This window comes from Corythoichthys intestinalis, chromosome 22 (genome assembly GCF_030265065.1).
Source record: "Corythoichthys intestinalis isolate RoL2023-P3 chromosome 22, ASM3026506v1, whole genome shotgun sequence".
Lineage (NCBI taxonomy): Eukaryota > Metazoa > Chordata > Actinopteri > Syngnathiformes > Syngnathidae > Corythoichthys > Corythoichthys intestinalis.
In genome coordinates, this window is record NC_080416.1 from 25,924,199 (window position 1) to 25,943,785 (window position 19,587).

At 37.0% G+C, this 19,587-nt stretch overlaps 1 protein-coding gene across 2 annotated transcripts in view; it reads left to right on the plus strand.

Annotated features, from left to right (window-relative positions):
- pvrl2l (PVR cell adhesion molecule related 2 like) overlaps nucleotides 1–19,587 on the plus strand; it is a 487,014-nt gene that overhangs the window by 259,367 nt on the left and 208,060 nt on the right. For both annotated transcript variants that reach the window (XM_057827935.1, XM_057827936.1), the window contains exons 4-5: nucleotides 16,445–16,738; nucleotides 18,942–19,059. In XM_057827935.1, coding sequence (XP_057683918.1) covers nucleotides 16,445–16,738; nucleotides 18,942–19,059 — 412 coding nt within the window. The remainder of the gene's footprint in view (nucleotides 1–16,444; nucleotides 16,739–18,941; nucleotides 19,060–19,587) is intronic.

The following is a 19,587-nucleotide window of genomic DNA, read 5'->3' on the forward strand; positions in this document are numbered from 1 at the left end:
AGTCGTTTTTTTTTTTTTTTTTTTTTTACGAAATATTAAACATCAATGAATGATTGTAAGCTAAAAACGACAGATATTTTGAATAATAAATATAATTAATGACCTTCGTTTTATGGCTGGGTTAAAACAAAAGTGGATGTGCCACGTCTGTAAACGGGGGTTTTCAGGGTAAAACGGACAAATTAAAAATAGTTCGAAGACCTAATGCGCCATGAATCTGCTATGTCAGCATATAGACATATTGTTCTATCAAACACAGAAGTTGTTTTGGCTTAAAATACAGCAATTTCTTTTATAGAGGAGTGCAAGAGCAGAAACTGCTTTTTCAGTCTTGTCTGTGTTTACCGCCATTTGGCGGAAAACACTCAGGTGACTTGAAGTTCCGCTTTGAAACCCCCAATTTGGCCAAATTTCAAAATTTTCCGATATGCATGTGAAATACATCATTGGAAAGCTTAAAATCTCAATTTTCTGGGGGAAGAAAAAAATGAACAGGAGGGCATTAAAAAAAAAAAATTAAACAGCAAAACCCTATCTGGAGGTGAGAGCACGCGAGAGCAGAATTACACACACCATGACTTCAACGAGATATTGTCGCGTACTTACCTTGTTTCAATCCCAAAACTCCATGTCGCATGTATCACTGAGTGTCAAGACACAGCTGTGAATGGCCACAGCTGGATCTTTGGGGGATTTTATGGGTGAAACATGATAATATAACAAGGGTCGCGATGCAGAAATTGCAGACATCAAGAAGTGGTCGAAATTTTCTTTTTCATATATTTACCCTTGTAAACGTTTTTTTTTTTTTTTTTTTTTCTGTGTTTGTTTGGATCGATTATTTATCACCTAACATATCGGGGAAAATGCGACCGTAACAAAAAAATACAATTTAGCGATAGTTTTGAGGTAGATAGCCGTGACATTTTTACAGATGCCATTTTTTCCATTGTGACGTAATTTGTTTAAAAGTTTAAAATATGCGAGTGAATAGTTTTTTAAAGTCGTTTTTTTTTTTTTTTTTTTTTTTTTTTTTTTTTTTAAGCAAAATATTAGACATCAATTAATGATTTTAAGCTAAAAATGACAGCCATTTTGAATAATAAATATAATTACGTACCGTAATTTTCAACTATAAGGCGCACCTGACTATAAGCCCCCACCCACCAAATTTGACACGAAAACAGAATTTGTGCATAGATAAGCTGCACTGGACTATAAGACGCAACAGTCCTCGCTGTATTCTGCGATATTTACACCAAAAGATATTAACCGATAACACTTTATTTGACAGCAGCATCATAAGACTGTCATAAGAGCAAATGAACCACAATGAAGCTTTGAATCAACTGGATCATTTGGATGCAAAGATTCATTGCTTCAAGAAGCTCCAAGGGAGTCCCTTGGGGGGGACAGTCAAACTCTGCTGCCACCTGCTGTCAACACTGCTGTCGTCCAACATGCCTCCTAACATGCATTGCATCGCTGCAGATGTAAATAACAATTAAAAGTTCATGATCTGTGCTAATAATTTCTTCACTTACTGTTCCAGTTGTTTTATTAATTGCTAGTTATGGTATTTGGTAACACTTTATTTGAAAGTGGCGCCATAAGCCTGTCATAAGACCATCATAATTCTGACATGACACTGCCATGAGCATTAATGAATGATTATGACAGTGTGACTTCCTTTTGTGTTATGCGGCAAATTATCTCAATTTGAATGGATGGTAAGATCTGAGCTGGACATAAATGGAGTTATTGACATAATTCATACTGTCATTAATGGCCATGATAGTGTCCTGTCATAATTATGACGGTCTTATTGCAGTCTTATGACACTGCTGTCAAAGAAAGTGTTACCTATTAACCCAAATAAATCAACAAATAAGCACTGGAATATAAGCCACAGGATTCAAAATGAGGGAAAAAAGTCGCGGCTTATAGTCCGAGAATTCCAGTACCTTGTTTTCATGGCTGGGTTGAAACAAAAACGGTTGCGTGACGTTTGTAAACGGGGCTTTCCAGGGTAAAACGGGCAAATTAAAAATAGTTCGGGGGCTTAATGCGCCAATGCGCCAATGCTATGGCAGCATATAGACATATTGTTCTATCAAACACAACAGTTGTTTTGGCTTAAAATACAATCTTTTAAAGAGGAGTGCAAGAGCAGAAACTGCTTTTTCAGTCTTGTCTGTGTTCTCCGCCATATACCAAGTTGTTAATTTTGTTCAACTGGTCATAACTAAAGAACAAAAAGTACAAAAAAACTTTTTTTTCTGATGAAAGACGGGAATATAATCTTTCTTTTTGTAAATTCTGTGTTCATGCAGCCATAGAACCACAGGTAAAAGTAGGCCGCGTTTATGTAATTGTTTATGGTGATGTCCTGACGCTAACTGATACATGCTAATCATTTGTGTGGATTTTTATGAACGCAAGCTAGTTATAAACACAAATTTAAATTGCTGTCATTAAAGATGGAAGTGATTTAATTTCATTTTTTATTTTAGTTTCATTCTGCAAGTGTTGATGTCATGAGCAGCCGAATAGCATTAGCAAACCACACGGACGTCTGACATCATCATTTCGGAGTTTACCTCAATGTCTAGCCAGACTGTAAAAAACAACCTATAGAATTTACTCAACAAAAATTGAGGTAACAATTTACACTCAGTTTGATAGTAAAAGTTTAAACAATTTTACTTAGAAAATATTACCTAAATGTGTCAACAATAATATACTCAAATAATTTGGGTAAGGTTTATTTAACCTTTTGAAACAGAATAGATCACTTAATACCTATTAAAATTGAGTATTATTTACTCATGATTGTAGTGTATTTGTATTGTACATTTACTGAATGTTTTTTTAAATTAAATATTAATTAAAAAATCAACTTAATTACTAATATTCTAAACAAGGTTTGTTTTACCCTAAAGCCTAAAGTTATTGCGCACAAGAAAAATATTTGATTGTCAACTGTTTTCTATTGACAATTTGCTCATTAAATTTAACATTTAACAAAGTGTCTGCCCAATATAAATTGCATGCAAACATTTTTTTCCTCATAGTATGAGTTCAAGTAAAGTACAGTATTAACTTATGAGCAAGGGACATTTGCATAGGGACGGTAGGGACATAACACTACCAACTTTTCAGGTTGCTCAAATTATCCCAACCAACTTTTAAGCAACCTTATTTGCATTTTATAATGAGTTCAGTTAAATAGGTAATTTAGATAGTCTTCCCATATGTTCTAAGGATACAATTGACCCTACCATTATTAAGTGAATTATTTTCATTACGTTCAAACTTATGTTTACCCCTTTTTCACTCGCCGAATGTGCTAGTCCATTTTTTCCCCCTCAAACTCACATTTGATTGGCTGATGACTTGACCCCCCCCGAACACACACACACAAGCACTGACCCAACGAAAATACAACATGTCACCAACATGCCGCCTCATCCACCCCCTTCAAAGAGGAGGGATATTAGAAGTTTTTTTCAGCCAGCAACAGCCACTTTAAGTAATGTAAAAAAGACAATGTTATGGAGGTGGGGAACACACCACTAATTTTGCTACTGAAATTTAGCTACAACCTACATCAGAGTTTGCATAATATTAAACTGTGTGAATTTGCTAACCTGCCAATTTTGAGTAGGAAGCTGCTTAGAGAGAAGTGTCCTCCACTTTTGTATGTATTTTCTGCTGTTAACGTAAATTAAACTGTCAGAAATGTAGTGAACCGAGGTTTACCCTCTTCTACCCAATTTTCATTTTTGTTTTGTTTATCTGGTCTTAAGGCAATACTTGGTAACTTTTCAGTTTTGGTCGATTTTAGCGACGCTGGTGGACAAAGCGGTAGTTTTTTGAAGACTGTGTTTCCCATGAGGAACAGCGCATGAGCGTATAGTGTCTTCCTGTGAGGTGCGTAACAGAAAACAATTGAGAAGCACTGGTATAACTCAATACAGATTTATTTTGCAAGGATCAGTTAGCCTATCAATTAATTAGGTTCATATTTGTGAGAAATATAGCCCTGACCCCTGTTTACCTAATCTGTTTGGTCTTATTAATGTCCCGTCCCCAGCAAAAAGTGTACATGCATATTATGCTTTTATATCGTCCCTACCAATGTTGAGCCCAAACCTACACCCTTGTTTATGAGTGAAGAACAGGAGGGAATTGGTCCAAAATAAGTAATATGCAAACAACATAAGTTTAAGAAAAGTTTTAACTGAACAGTGAACAGCACGAGTGCATCACGCATCTTTCAATTTGGGATACAAACAAGACCAAAATTCTGTACCATAGATGTTTAAACCCGACAGGAGTTCTATGTTGTAACATGATAAATTACAGTGCAAAATAGTTTCATGAAATTAGTGTGCAAATTTAAGAAACAAATGTAAATGAAATACATTATTAAGAGCAGAAAAGACTTCCGAGATCAGGGATAACGAACTCCAGTCCTCGAGGGCACCTATCCAGTCTGTTGTCCACATCTCTTCCTCCAACACTCTTGAATCAAATAATCAGGATTATTATCACACTATTGAATAGCTTGCTGATGAGTTGTTCCTTAATACATATTGACTAATCTAAGTTGTGGTGGCCTCTCGTGGTTGCCGCATCGACTTGGTGTTTACACGCCTCAGTACTAGCCCAGCGTCATTCAATGTAAGTAGTAACGTTAGCTGCTGCTGACTGTGTACTGCGGGGCTGCACACCTCGGCAAATGGCGGACGGGGTACTTCCAGCCGGGGACTGGTGGGCGACGTGCCACGTAATTATACTGAAGGGCGAAACATTTTGACAGCATTGTACGCCATAACTGCAAAGTTAATTAGAAAATAAGGTTAATGGTTCAAATTAAGCCACATTATTACCAGCAACTCATGTTGCTATGCTATGAAGAATATTGTTAGCTAGCTATCAGGAATAGCTGTCGAAAGCCAGGAATAAAACATGCAAATATTTCTACTTTAGAGGCATCTTAATTTAACACTTCAATCAATTTAAAAAGAAACAGTAAGTTCAAACTTACCTGCCACTCTACGATGCCATCCAAGTTGGAGTGTCCCGCCAAATGAAACATTCCTCCTTTCAATTTCAAATAAGACGCGTTGCCTTGAGCACACACCCAATATTTTTGGGTAGATATTATCTTGTTTGTTCAAGTTGAAGTTTTTACTGATAAAAATTAGGTGAAGAGGTTAGGTTTTAACTAATTTAATACAGTTTACTCGCTTACCAAAATACTTTTAGTATAATTTACTCAATTTACACGGATTATAATAACAAAAAGAATTTTTTTTTAGTAGTGTAGGACTCCAACATATTGGCGAGGACACTACAATGACGTATAAAACATGTTTTGGGATGGTTATTTTGAAATTTAGCAGGTATTTAGAGCTACTTAGAGGGTTAATTCCGACTTACGCGTAAATTCGGGTTACGGAACTCGTTCGTTAACTGGGGACTACCTGTGTATTGTTTTTTATTTTTCAATGTTTTTTTTAACCAAAGAAAGAAACCAAACATATGGTTTTTATTTATAACTGTTTATTTACCTTAATTTTCTGACGTCAAGCCACACTTGACACAAGCCTTATGCACCAAATTTTACAATATTTTACAATTCATATGAAAGCCACACTGAACTATAAACTGCAGGTGTCCACATTATATTATGAGATATTTACACCATAAGATATGCAGCTCCTTAGCCTGTAAAATCCATAAATAAGATGCAATTGACTCTTTGCCGCAGGGTTAGGCTTTTTTAAATTATTAACCTTTATTGTATTTTTTTATATTTTTTTTCAATAATATGCAGTGATCCCTATTTTTTCGTGGTTAATGGGGACCAGAGCCCACCGCGATAACTGAAAAACCAGGAAGTGCGCCCCTCGCCCACAGAATTATTTGATTTATTTATTTTGTGTGTGTTCAATGTATTTATTCTGATTTAGCATCGGAAAGAAATACAAGAAATACTTTTTTCCCAAAAGTATAATTTAAAAAAACAACTTATGTATCTAAATATTTTAATAAATGTTTTTAAGCGCTTCAAATGTAATAATTATGATAAGTTTTAGACATCTTACTGTCCCACCGAATTATTTTTAAACAAGAATAAAGTAGAAAAATGCTTGTCTTTATTAAATCTTCGTTGAGTGAGTCCACTCGAATCCGCTCAAGCTGCTCACTTACACACGAGTTGCCAGAGCAACTGTTTAACAAGTTACACGATGATTGATGCATGCGGCTCTTTGAAGCTTCGGCTTCCTGGCATCTGTGGCAAGATCAAACACTAACGTCTGTCAATCATCGTTAACTTTAATAGGCAACTCCAGTGCACTGCCTGACAAACAAAGAGCAGCAGGAGAGAATGTGAGACTACGTGATCGGCTCGGAACGGCTCATCTGTATTTATTTCTTCTTTTTTTTTTTTTTTTAATTGGAAAAAAATCTGCGATGGACTGAGGGCACGAAGTTTGAAGCGGAAGTAGCGAGGGATCACTGTAAATGAATTCATAAATGAACAACAGTAACAAAAACTCATGGTAAAATAAAACTGAATAAAAGCAGAAATACGTGTGGTTACGGCGTATAATTTTTAACTCATTGCATGCCATTGATGGCAATAGACGTCCAATTAATTTTGACTGGGAGGGGCGAATGAACGTTCGTTCATTCGCCCCTCCCAGTCAAAATGGATGGGACATCTAGCACTGTCAATAGCAGCCAATAAGTTAAGTGAGTGCCCTGTTAAAAAAAGACAACAACAACAACAACAACATAATTCGTACATGAAAGGGTTAAGAAGAACAATTAGGCTTCAGCAACTACCCAATTTCCTTTTCAATTCATTATTTAATCATTACGAAGTCCCATATGTTTGTTGTCAAGCTTTAGTATCCGTGATCACGCCTCGTGAGTTATTAAATGGATTTAACGCTAATAATGTCGGGATGACATCCGCCACTGTTGTTGCTTGCGGAAACGCGTGTGTGTCGGCATGTGGGTCAAGTGTAAGCGATGATGCGGGTCGCTTGCTCTAATTAGAAAAAGTGTGAAGGCGACAGATGCGGTCCGGCAGCTGCCCTCGACACTCGCTTGTTTGCCATCCTAACTGGCGACCTGCCAAGGTTGAAGTTTGGGCGGGCGTCTTGGGCTTTGCTGGGATTTGTCTATCAGCTGTAGTGATTTCGTGTCTAATGTGACGGTCCCTAACCACCAGAGTGGATGGGGAACAGAAGCAGGAACCTGTTAAGGCAATACTGTCTTTGTATTACAGTGGTATGAAAAAGTATCTGAACCTTTTGGAATTTCTCATATTTCTGCATAAAATCACCATCAAATGTGACCTGATCTTTGTCAAAACCACACAGATGAAAAAACAGTGTCTGCTTTAACTAAAATCACCCAAACAGTTTTTATATTTTCATAAGAAGAGTATGCAAACAGTGACAGAAGGGGGAAAAATAAGTAAGTGAACAATCACATTTAATATTTTGTGCCCCCCCTTTTGGCAGCAATAACTTCAAATTAGATGCTTCCTGTAGCTGCAGATCAGTCTGGCACATCGATCAGGACTAATCTTGGCCCATTCTTCTCTACAAAACTGCTGTAGTTCAGTCAGATTTCTGGGATGTCTGGCATGAATCACTGTCTGTAGGTCATGCCACAGCATCTCAATGGGGTTCAAGTCTGGACTTTGACTTGGCCACTCTAGAATGTGTATTTTGTTCTTCTGAAACCATTCTGAAGTTGATTTACTTCTGTGTTTTGGATCATTGTCTTGTTGCAGCTTCAACTGTCTGAGAGACGGCCTCAGGTTTTCCTGCAAAACATCCTGATAAACTTTTGAAATAATTCTCCCATTAATTATTGCAAGTTGTCCAGGGCCTGAGGAAGCAAAACAGCCCCAAATCATGATGCTCCCTCAACTATGCATTACGGTGGGGCTGAGGTGTTGATGTTGGTGAGCTGTTCTATTTTTCCTCCACACGTGATGTTTGTGTTACTCCCAAACAATTCAACTCTGGTTTCATCAGTCCACAAAATATCTTGCTAAAACTTCTGTGGAGTGTCCAAGTGCCTTTTTGAGCACATTAAACCAGCAACAGAGTTTTTTTTAGACAGCAGTGACTTCCTCTGTGGAATCCTCCCATGAACACCATTCTTGGCCATAGTTTTACATATAGTTGATGTGTGCACGGAGATATTGGACTGTGCCATGATTTCTGTAAGACTTTAGCAGACACTCTAGGGTTCTTTTTTTACCTCTCTGTGTATTCTGCACTGAACTCTTGGCATTATCTTTGGTGGACGTCCACTCCTTGGGAGAGAAGCAACAGTGCCAAACTCTCTCCATTTGTAGACAACTTTGATTGATGAACATCAAGACTTTTAGAGATGTTTTATATTCTTTCCCAGCTTTATACAAATCAACAAGCCTTGATCGCCAGTTTTTGGACAGCTCTTTTGACCGAGCCATAATGCACATCAGACAAAGCTTCTCATCAAGACAATTCTTACCAGGTGTGTGTTTTACAGTGGGCAAGGCAGCTTTAATGATTGGGCACAAACCTAATTTAAATTGTTTGGTAAAGATTGGTTTCAATTGCTTTTGAAGTCTCCTTAGGCAGAAGGTTCACTTACTTATTTTTCCCCCTTCTGTCGTTTTTTTTTCTTTTTTCCTTTTCTTTTTTTTTGCATACCATCCTTATTAAAATATGAAAAGCAATAAATGTTTGGGGGGTTTTAGTTAAAGCAGACACTGTTTTTACATCTGTGTGATTTTGACAAAGATCAGATCACATTTGATGGTGATTTTATGCAGAATTGTGAGAAATTCCAAAAGGTTCAGATACTTTTTTATACCACTGTAACTCTTTTAGGGCCATTGTTGATGATAGACAATCATGTGACTCTTAAAAACTAAAAAAAACTCTTTAAATGAGTATATCACTTGTAGACATCCAATTGATTTGGAGTGGGAGGGATGGCAGCGAAAAAAGGATGCCATTCCTCCCACATCAACTGGATATGAACTCTATCACTGTGAATGGGAACCAGTGAGTTAAGATGCTTTTTCACTTTTTTTCACCAAAGTACAATAAAAAAAAACTTGCATGCATATTTATATATCTTTTAATAAATGGTTTTCAAGCACTTCAAATGCAATAGTTATGATAAGTTATAAACATGTTACTGTCCTACCGAATTATTTTTAAATAGGAATAAAATACAAAATGCTTGTCTTTATTAAAAACTTCATTGAGTGAGTCCACTCAAATCCACTCAAGCGGCTCACTTACACACAAAAAGTTGCCACAGCAACTGTTTAACAAGTTAAACGATGATTGAGGTATGCAGCGCTTTAAAGTTTTGGCTTCCATGCGTCTCAAACCTTAACATCTGTCAATCATCATTAACTTTAATAAGCAACTCCACTGCACTACAATGACCAAGAAAAGTGGCAGGAACGAGAGTGTGAGACTATGTAATCGGATCAGGACAGCTCTATAAAGTACCACTATTTTTTGTTGTTGTTTTTTTTAACTGGAAAAAAAAATCCGCGATGGACTGAAGGCGCGAAGTTTGAAGCGTGAAGTAGCAAGAGGTCACTGTATAGTCACCTTTTTCCTTTTTTCACCACCTACACTAACATAACCTGCGGAGAAAACAATAAAATTGCAACACTGTCATAAATTGTCATATTTTGAGCATGTCGTCATACAACGACACAAATGATGATGAAGAATCGTATGTAACTGTACCTATGTACTTCAAGATAAGTGCTTCCTCTTGGACAAAATGCCCCTTTTCTGAGAATCCGTTGTGCTAATGGATGGATTTTATAATGGTTGTTATTATTAGGAAGAAGAAAAACGTAGTCCATGATGTCATTTAGCATGTCGATACTTATCCAACATTTCTGGGAATGACTCATTTTAGCTGTAGTCACTGACTCCCCAAGGTTGTTTGCACTACTGGAACTTTTGGTATGTATCTATAAGCCTTCACATAACAGAGAAATATGACAGAAATGAATGCAAAATATAAAGAGAAATGTTCACGTTGCCAGGCAAAAAGCAATTTTTTGCGACCTAGAGTATGGTGGGGTAAGAGTGACTGTGAGTAACCATCTCCCCTTCGTGTATCCTTCAAAAAGGTTGCATTTGAAGGAGTCTTCCAACTGGGACAGTGTTATGACATCAGCAGCCTTTAAACAGAATTTCTGAAACACGCAGATACAGCGCATCTGTGGATGGACTTTTTCTCGTCCAATCAGAGCTCAGCAACAAACACAAGCATCTCCTTTGTGACGCCATATCCGATCCAGTATACCTTCCACTTCTCTCATCCGTCTGAGGAATTAGATGGCACTGATTCCCCCCACTGCCTGACATCCATTGTGCACGGATCAACAAGCGAAATGTCAGAGACCAGGCTTGAGATGGAAAAAAGGTGTCGCAGGAAGGTTTTAAAGCAGTGCATTTGCATTAAATGTGCTTATGATTCATCCATTAGACCTGCACTTTTCAATCTTTTTTTTTTCATACCGCAACAGATCAGTTCTACATAAAGTAGTGTTGCCTCAATATTAAAATTCTGATTACTATGCTACATTTGAATAAAGTACATTGCTACTGATACGATACTACTTTAAATATATAACCAAGACGGTAGTAAAAAGCAAGGGAATCATGAATGGCAAAACATGGTGCTTTAAATCTTGGGCAAAAAAAAATTGGGCAAATGAGGACACAAAATGAAATAATTCAACTTCTTCCTGGTAGCTCTAATGGTAACACGCGATGAAAATGTTTAACGGTGTCCATTAATTAATGACTTACTTCTCTTGCAGTTAACGTGATCTGCCTTATTCAAAATACAACTCTCCAATAATCCGAATTACTAGGATCCCTGAGCCCGTTTTTAACAAGCCAGTCCCGTCTTGGGGTAATTGGAGACAATGACACCCCAGGGATTTCACTTACTGTAGGTCCAGTCTACTCGCTAATTTTGTTTTGGCCATCGTCATTGCACAGAATCCTGCTTTACGAAGATTCATTGCCTCATTTGTGAGCCTGTCAGCACAAATTACGCATCGAGGGCTTGGTCTGTGGAACCGATGATAGAAAAAAAAAGAAAACATTTTAGAGGACTGTTGAAGTTGACTCTTTAATTCGGCTTTCTTTTTCGAGGAAAGCTATACTTCTCCCGTCTTCTCATTTGGCACTTTTTCACTTTCCGAAAAAGTGGGTTTTATCCTCACTTTTGCTGCATCGTTGGCTTGCAGCAGGGTGTCCAAACTATGTCCCCCGATCAGTTTAAATGAAAAAAATTCAATTGAATATGGCCAGCACAAGAAGCTTTTGCTCATTCTTCACTCCGTTCCACTTCTTAATTTCAACACTAGATGGAGCTAATTACTGAAAGGGATACACGGATAGAAAAACTTCTTAAAAGATCTTAAAAGATAATAGTTCTTAAAAGATAAACGCTATTATGACCTAAAATAATTTGATATTGAAACCTGTCTTGATGTTTTCGTTTCTATACAATTTGTAAAATTAACTAGTAGGTCTGTATTGTTGCGGACGTTGCAGGGCGGTGACATCACATGGTTACGCTGCCGCAATTCCAGAGTATTACTCTAACGACATAAACATGTCATATGTTTAACCCTTTCAATTGAACCCGAGAGGAACATAAATGAGCATGATTGCACTGTCGATAATTCGCAAAACGAGCAGCAAAAGCAAACTGAACAGGAAAGACATTATGAGACGAGACAAAATGCTAACCGCCCAGTTCTTTGCTCTTTTAACAAAGAATCGAGACTGTTTTACGTCCATATCTATAAAGAATTCAGGGATTTACGCATTTTTTCACAAGAATTTTCAACGTAAAAAGTTCTGTCTGGTGATAAGGCGACACCACACTGGCTAATACACTAGCAGCACATTCGACATATTTACGTAAAATAAATGCTAACTGCCCGTTTTTCTGCTTTTAACCAAGAATCGAGAGTGTTTTACTTCCATATCTATAACGAATTAAGGGATTTAAGGATTTATTCACGAGAATTTTCAACGTAAAAAGCTCTCTGTGGTGATAAGGCGCTGCCATAGTGGCTTAAAACTAGCAGCACATTCGACATATTTACGTAAAATAAATGCTAATTGCCCGTTTTTTTGTTTGTTTTTGCTTTTAACCAAGAATCGCGACTGTTTTACGTCCATATCTATAAAGAATTCAGGGATTTAAGCATTTAAGAATTTTCAACGTAAAAATCTCTTTGTGTTTCCACTCAGTCAGCTTTGACGAAGATAGGCCCCCTATTAATCAGCCCCGCACCCTGTGTCCCGTCAATATATTATGAAGTCTATGCCCTAAGAAAATACTTAAGTCTAGTAATATCAAATAAGGGTGGTTTAAATACGCTATGTGAGTAAATGTGATCAACAGATTAACAATCTGCTTTAAAGCTACCACAATAAAACACAATGCTTAAAAGTATGAGAGGGAAACACACGCATAAGGTATTTCAAGTAGAGGTGCACGATAATTATTAGTCCGATAATTATCGGTCCGATGATAGGAATTATGACGTCGTCCCAATAAATCCGATAACATTATATATTATAGGGCCTATTAACAATATTTTTGGCACGGTGTTGGTGGATTGGGATGTGTGCGTTTGTTTCCACTCCTGTTTTGCCGGTATGCAAAGTTTTGTTACTGTTCTAGAGGCCGTGTTTTTCTTTCACCGAGTTATAAACCTTACTATGGCAATTAGCAAATGTTTGCATTTTACAGTGTTATGTTTACTAGTTCTTGAGAGACCTTTTGGTTATTGATAGGCTTGCTGTCCTATAATTGCCAGGTTAAGAAAGTTGTTTCATGGACCAAGATGACAAAAGTCTCCTCTCCTGTTGTACCAAATGTTTTATCTGCTGACAAAGCATAATACCTGTTGGGTTTATGTTTGTTTTAGATCAGTGCTCATTTTTCAGGGGAAGACATCATCAATGATATTGACCGATTGATTGTGACTGACTCAAATTATATTTATTTGAAAAAATTAATATGAGCACTTTATTTGACGTCAAAACTGTTCTTTGTTTTGTTCATTATAATAATGTTCATGTCATCATGAAAATTCTGGTTAGGTCAAAGGCAAATCTATGCTGAATCCACCGCTAGTATTTTGACCTACAGGTGTTCAAAAATTCAGGTGAATATACATTGAAAAATTAAACAAATTATATATATATGTGTTAGGGCTGTCAAACGATTAAAATTTTTAAGTTAGTTTAATTACAGCGTTATTACAGCTTAAAAATTAATTAATCGTAATTAATCGCAATTAATCGCAATTCAAACCATCTATAAAATATGCCATAAATCTTCTGTAAATTATTGTTGGAATGGAAAGATAAGACACAAGATGGCATTAACATTATTAACATTCTGTTAAAGCGATCCATGGATAGAAAGACTTGTAGTTCTTAAAAGATAGCTGTTAGTACAAGTTATAGAAATTTTATATTAAAACCCCTCTTGATGTTTTCGTTTTAAAATTTGTAAAAATTTCAATTAAAAAATTAACTAGTAGCCCGCCATTGTTGATGTCAATAATTACTTACACAATGCTCATGGGTGCTTAAGCCTATAAAACCAGTCGCACCCAAGTGCCAGCAGAGGGCGGCAAAACTCCATAAAACACAATTAACATGTGGGCATTTCACTCTACTGTCATTTAAATCTGTCTGAGCGGGACATGTGTGTTAATTGCGTCAAATATTTTAATGTGATTAATTTAAAAAAATAATTACCGCCCGTTAACGCGATAATTTTGACAGCCCTAATATGTATGTATGTGTATATATATATATATATATATATATATATATATATCGGTTATCGTATCGGTATCGGCCTTGAGGAGCAGGAAGTTATCGATATTGGTATTGGTTTCAAAAAATGGATATCGCGCACCCCTAATTTCAAGGCAACAAAAAACTCAATAAAATCACAAATAGTAAGTATTCGCCGCGATTAAACGATGTGCGCATGTGTTGGACGTTATTATTATGATTGTAAAATGCCAAAAAATCGCCAGCTTCGTCAGGTTTCAGGTAATCATTTATTTCAGAACTTGTGCAACACAACATGCCTACTCTCCGCTCCAGCTGAACATGAAAAGTGAAAGTAAAAAGGCCTCTATCACGCGTTGTCAAGTCAGCCACGCGATGTGTTCCGTTACACTACGCAATACAAATTGTCCACATTAGAACGTTTGTTGCATTATAACAGGTATTATTATTAATATTATTATACTATCATTCCTATTTTTTATTCATAATTTATTTGTTTTGCTCTGTGTAATTGTTATTTGCAATAGTACCAGCAGTATTTATTAAGGATTTAGTGTAGGTTTTCTGGCTGTGGAACAAATTGATAGAATTGTAATGTATTCTTATGGGAAAATCCTGCCCGACATACAACAATTTCGACTTACAAACAGGGTCCTGGAACGAATTAACTTCGTATGTAGAGGTACCACTGTACTTTGCGTTCATAGTTTGCCTAGGCATGCGAAAAAAAAGAAGTTGTCTAAGTTGTGTTGTTACTGGTATAGTTTTGAATATCTGTTAACATACTAAGTTAACATACGCTTATTTAGCTTATTGCTCTGGTGCAACTTATACACAGGTAATGTGTACTTATAATTCAGAAAATGCGTACTCGAGTGTAACTTATACTCCAAAATATATGGTAAATCAGTTTTTCAATGTAAAAGATTTTATTTTAAAGTTGTTTTGCCCAGTTACCTGAAGGTTTGAGCGTCCTATTTCAGTTTTGACAGCGTAGGCCAGAGTGACCTGGGACACGCTGATATTCCGACTGCCTCAATACGCCAGACGCTCGGGAATCATCAAAAACCTTTCAGACACAATCTGATGCACATAAAGAAAGGCCGGCAAGTCATTCCAGGGGAGCGGCAGATTGAATAAATGAAATGCTGCAATGCAGGGAGATGCATCTGGTGGCCAAACCAAATAGCGTGACATTTGCCAGATGATTGACAGCTCTTTTGGAGGGACGCACATTGTGGTGTCATGTGCTCATCTTCAGCCCTTTCCTGATGTCGAAAGTCATTACTTGATGTCCAAAATGTCACTCAGATAAAACCCACTTGGACTTTTTTCCCCTGTCATCTACATTGTGAAGGAAACAATGAGGTGACTTTGGAGCACCATTAAGGCTTGAGTGGTGTCAGTGGTGTGGGAGGGGCCATTGTTGACGGGCTCCTCCTTCTTCACTTTTGAACCAAGGCAAATCGTTTTTAGTGGTTAATTTGGATTTTTTTGTTTTGTTTTGATTGAGATACAAGTTTTTGAGTTATGACAAATCAAATACAGTTTTTTGAGGCCACTTTTGTAATCCAACTCTCATCTAAACATGTGCTGATTACCAGTATCAAGGAAGTTTCCGTGGTATGAAAACGTCACGGTTTCAAAACCGCAAAAATTTTCCATCATATCGACCCTACGGTACTCGCTTTTTTTTTATGTCCCAAAAATACAGGGAGAAATCCCTCGCTTGTGGCTGCAAGGCTCAACCGTCCCCCACCGGTTGTAGCTCTGTGAGTGAGTCAGCTGTGTTACACGATGGCTGGAGGAGGTGAAACTCCTGAACCCCCCCCCCCCCCCAATCGAAGTTAAGAAAATCGCTGGTATGGGAATACTTCGGCTACATAAAAGTTACAGACGGCCGCTGCTTAGAGAAGGAGGGCCAATCGACATGTTTGCGGAGGGTGGCTGCCAAGGAGGCAATACCTCCAATATGATTTCGAATTCATACAAAATTAAACACTGTCATGAACGTTACCTACCAGCTACGAGAGTTACCTCCAGCGTGTTTAATGTTTGTTGTTTTTTTCTCTCTGGCAATTGTCTGTGTTGAGAAAGAGAGTGTGTGTACAATGTAAACATGATACGAGTCATACACACGTGCTTTTTATGGAAAATAATTCAATTATTTTTGTTCTGCTGGTAATAATGTAGAGCTGTGTATGTAGGTTACACTCACCTAAAGGACTGCATTTATTTTTAATTTTATTTAGAAAATTTCAATTATTTTATACGTATTTTTATTTATTTGAACTCCACATTACACTTAAGGTCCATGTTTCTTCAATGAAAAAATGTTTTTTTTTTTAATTATTATTATTAATATTTTTTTAAGCCAGATATGTCAGAGTAACACATTTTAGAGCTGTAATTGAAACACCGTGAAACCGTGATATTTTGACTTAAGGTTACTTAAGGACTTAAGGCTACATGCTGTCAGAATCTCATACAGGCACATCCCCCCTCTCATCCCTGTCTTTTTGTTCTTCTTCCTTCAGCCAAACCCAAAAACTCTGCCAACGTCGTGACAGTGCAGGCGGGCACCAAGGCGGCAGTGGTTGCGCAGTGCCAGGCGGCCGACGCCAAGCCGGCGGCAACCATCAAGTGGCTATCGTCAGTGGGCGGCAACCACACCACCAGCAGCACCAACGGGCCCGACGGGACGGTCACGGTGCGCAGCGAGTACCGGCTAGTGCCCACGCCTGCAGACGATGGCCGGGAGGTCACGTGTATGGTGGACCAACGCACGCAGGACAAAACCTGGACGCACCATTTAAGGCTGTCTGTAGAGTGTAAGTAATGCACAGGCAAACTTACAAGACACCCATCACTGATTTTGGTGTTGTAAAAATTATGACAGTCACAATGACACATAATTGTTTGCCACACACATTTTATGCACGAATTATAAAAAAAGGAAAATAAAATAAAACCTTCCAGGGCACTCATTGAACTTATGGGCTGCCACTGACGGCGCAAGACATCTATTCCATTTTGACTCCAGACAATAGCTCCGTCAATGGCACTGAAGCATGAAATTTCACAACTTGTCTTCTTAGTTAAATTGAATCGGGTATCCATCTATCTTTGTACGCAGTGTTGTTAATCTTACTTCAAAAAAGTAATTAGTTACAGTTTTATACTCCGCAACACTCCCGGAAAAAGCAGAAGAGTATAAGAAGAAGAGTGTAATAAGTACAGTACTGTAACCAGAGATGGGTAGTAACGCGTTACATTTACTCTGTTACATTTACTCTGTTACATTTACTTGAGTAACTTTTTAGAAAAATGTACTTCTTATGTAGTTTTTTAGTCTCAGTTTAGTCTTTGTTTTACCAATGAGACGTTGCAACAATATCCACATGACTCCGTTATACCAATCAGAAGTTTTTTCTCCACTCGAGGGCATTCATGCACTTTGGACGGGTGATGTTTCATGCTGTTATGGTCTGAATTCGATGATTTTTATGTCATCTTTTTGGCCTAATATGGTCATGTACAGTAATAGGTTATACTACAGTATAATCATTACAATTTATATAGATAAAGTTGTGCTGAGAAAAAAAATACACCATTACTATTTTTTTTTTAATCAGACATTATAAGCCAGGGGTCCCCAAACTATGGCCGGCCTCCACATTTGGTCCGTCCCCCTGAAGAATTTAAAAAAAAAAAAAAAAAAAAAAAATTTTCTTGTGTTATTTATTTCCTGGCTTTTTCTGTGAAGAACCCAGAGAGGGTTATTTGGTTATTATCTATTTAATTAATAGTGTTATTATATTATATTATATTATATTATATTATATTATATTATATTATATTATATTATATTATATTATATTATATTATATTATATTATATTATTTTATTTACTTTTGTTCCGTGAAGAATCCAGAAAGGGTTATTTGATTGTGGCTTTCTGAAAAACACTACATTTTTACATTTAGGCAGTCCTGCAATCGTCACACTTTTTCTGGAACAAACTGACCCCGGCCCCTCATCAGAGAAGGGAAGAGTTATGTGGCCCTCACAGGAAAAAGTTTGGAGATCCCTGTTATAAGCACTTACTCACAATGTTACTCATTACTTGAGTATTGTTTTCAATGACTAATTTTATACTTTTACTTTTACTATTTTTGAATGATTACTTTTACATATACTTGAGTAATATTATTTAGAAGTAAAGCTACACTTACATGAGTAAAATTTCTGGCTACTCTACCCACCTCTGAGTGTAAGATGTTTGGAATTTTTGTTCAAATAAGTGAATGGATTTCAGTGGACTCACTCAATGAAGCATTTAATAAAGTTTTTCTACGTTATTCTTGTTTAAAACATTCACATTATGAAGTTGGCACTTTGGGACAGCAGCATGTTTGGAACTTACCAAATAATATATATATTTTTTTTTAATCAAATCAGGGCTCAGGTGTAGATTCTCGAAATCAGGTGACTCTGACTCGGGTGCAAAAAATGCGATCGGGACATCCCTATTGTTTAATAAGGCAAAATGTATTTAATGGATTGGAATGAAACTATTTTAGGATTAAACTTGTGTTAGAGTTACAGTGCTAACTCGCATGAAGCAACTCTTATTGGATAAATTATAATTTGGGAAAGTTAAAAGGCGGTATTTTCAGATGCTGTCAAATGAACAAAAATTACCTTATTGTTAATATATGCCCTCTAAAATGTAAACTTTTAGGATTAAAACAACCGACTACAAATTCATATCTAATCCTTTTTAATGTCTTTTTAATTTACAAGGGATTAAAACGAGGTCGCTGATGGCGTCGACCTCGCCGCTAATGCTCAATGCAAAGATGTGAAATTCTCTCTTCAGCCAATTAAGCGAAAAAGACATGTCTACTGCACGAAAACCATGATATTTACATAACATATGTATTAGAACAGCGTTTCCTAATCTTTATTGAATCAAGGCTCATATTTTACATGACAAAAAATTGTTTCATTGTTTGATGCTCTTCCCTTCAGACCCTCCCTCCGTCTCCATCGAGGGCTACGACCACAACTGGTACATGGGCCGTTCGGATGCCACGCTGGTCTGCACGGCCGAGGGCAACCCGCAGCCCACTACTGTCACCTGGACCGCGTAAGATGCAATCGATTTGGTCACTCACACCTTAACAATGACCTCAGATTTATAGGCTAGACATCTTCCTAATACATAGAATTATTTATTTAAAATTTTAATAATAATAATAATTTAATTATTGTACATAAAATAGTAGGGCAATGGGTATGTATTTTCCACACTATCAGGGCAACTTGAAGCCTTCAATTTTCTCAAAAAAAGACAGTGCACCTTGCAATCCGATGCACCTTATACAGTGGGGCAAATAAGTATTTAGTCAACCACTAATTGTGCAAGTTCTCCCACTTGAAAATATTAGAGGCCTGTAATTGTCACTATGGGTTAACCTCCACCATGAGAGAAAGAATGTGGAACAAAAAAACCCAGAAAATCACAATGTTTGATTTTTAAAGAATTTATTTGCAAATCATGGTGGAAAATAAGTATTTGGTCAATACAAAAAGTTCATCTTAACACTTTGTAATAATGGAGGCCAAACGTTTTCTGTAACTCTTCACAAGCTTTTCACACACTGTTGCACAGATT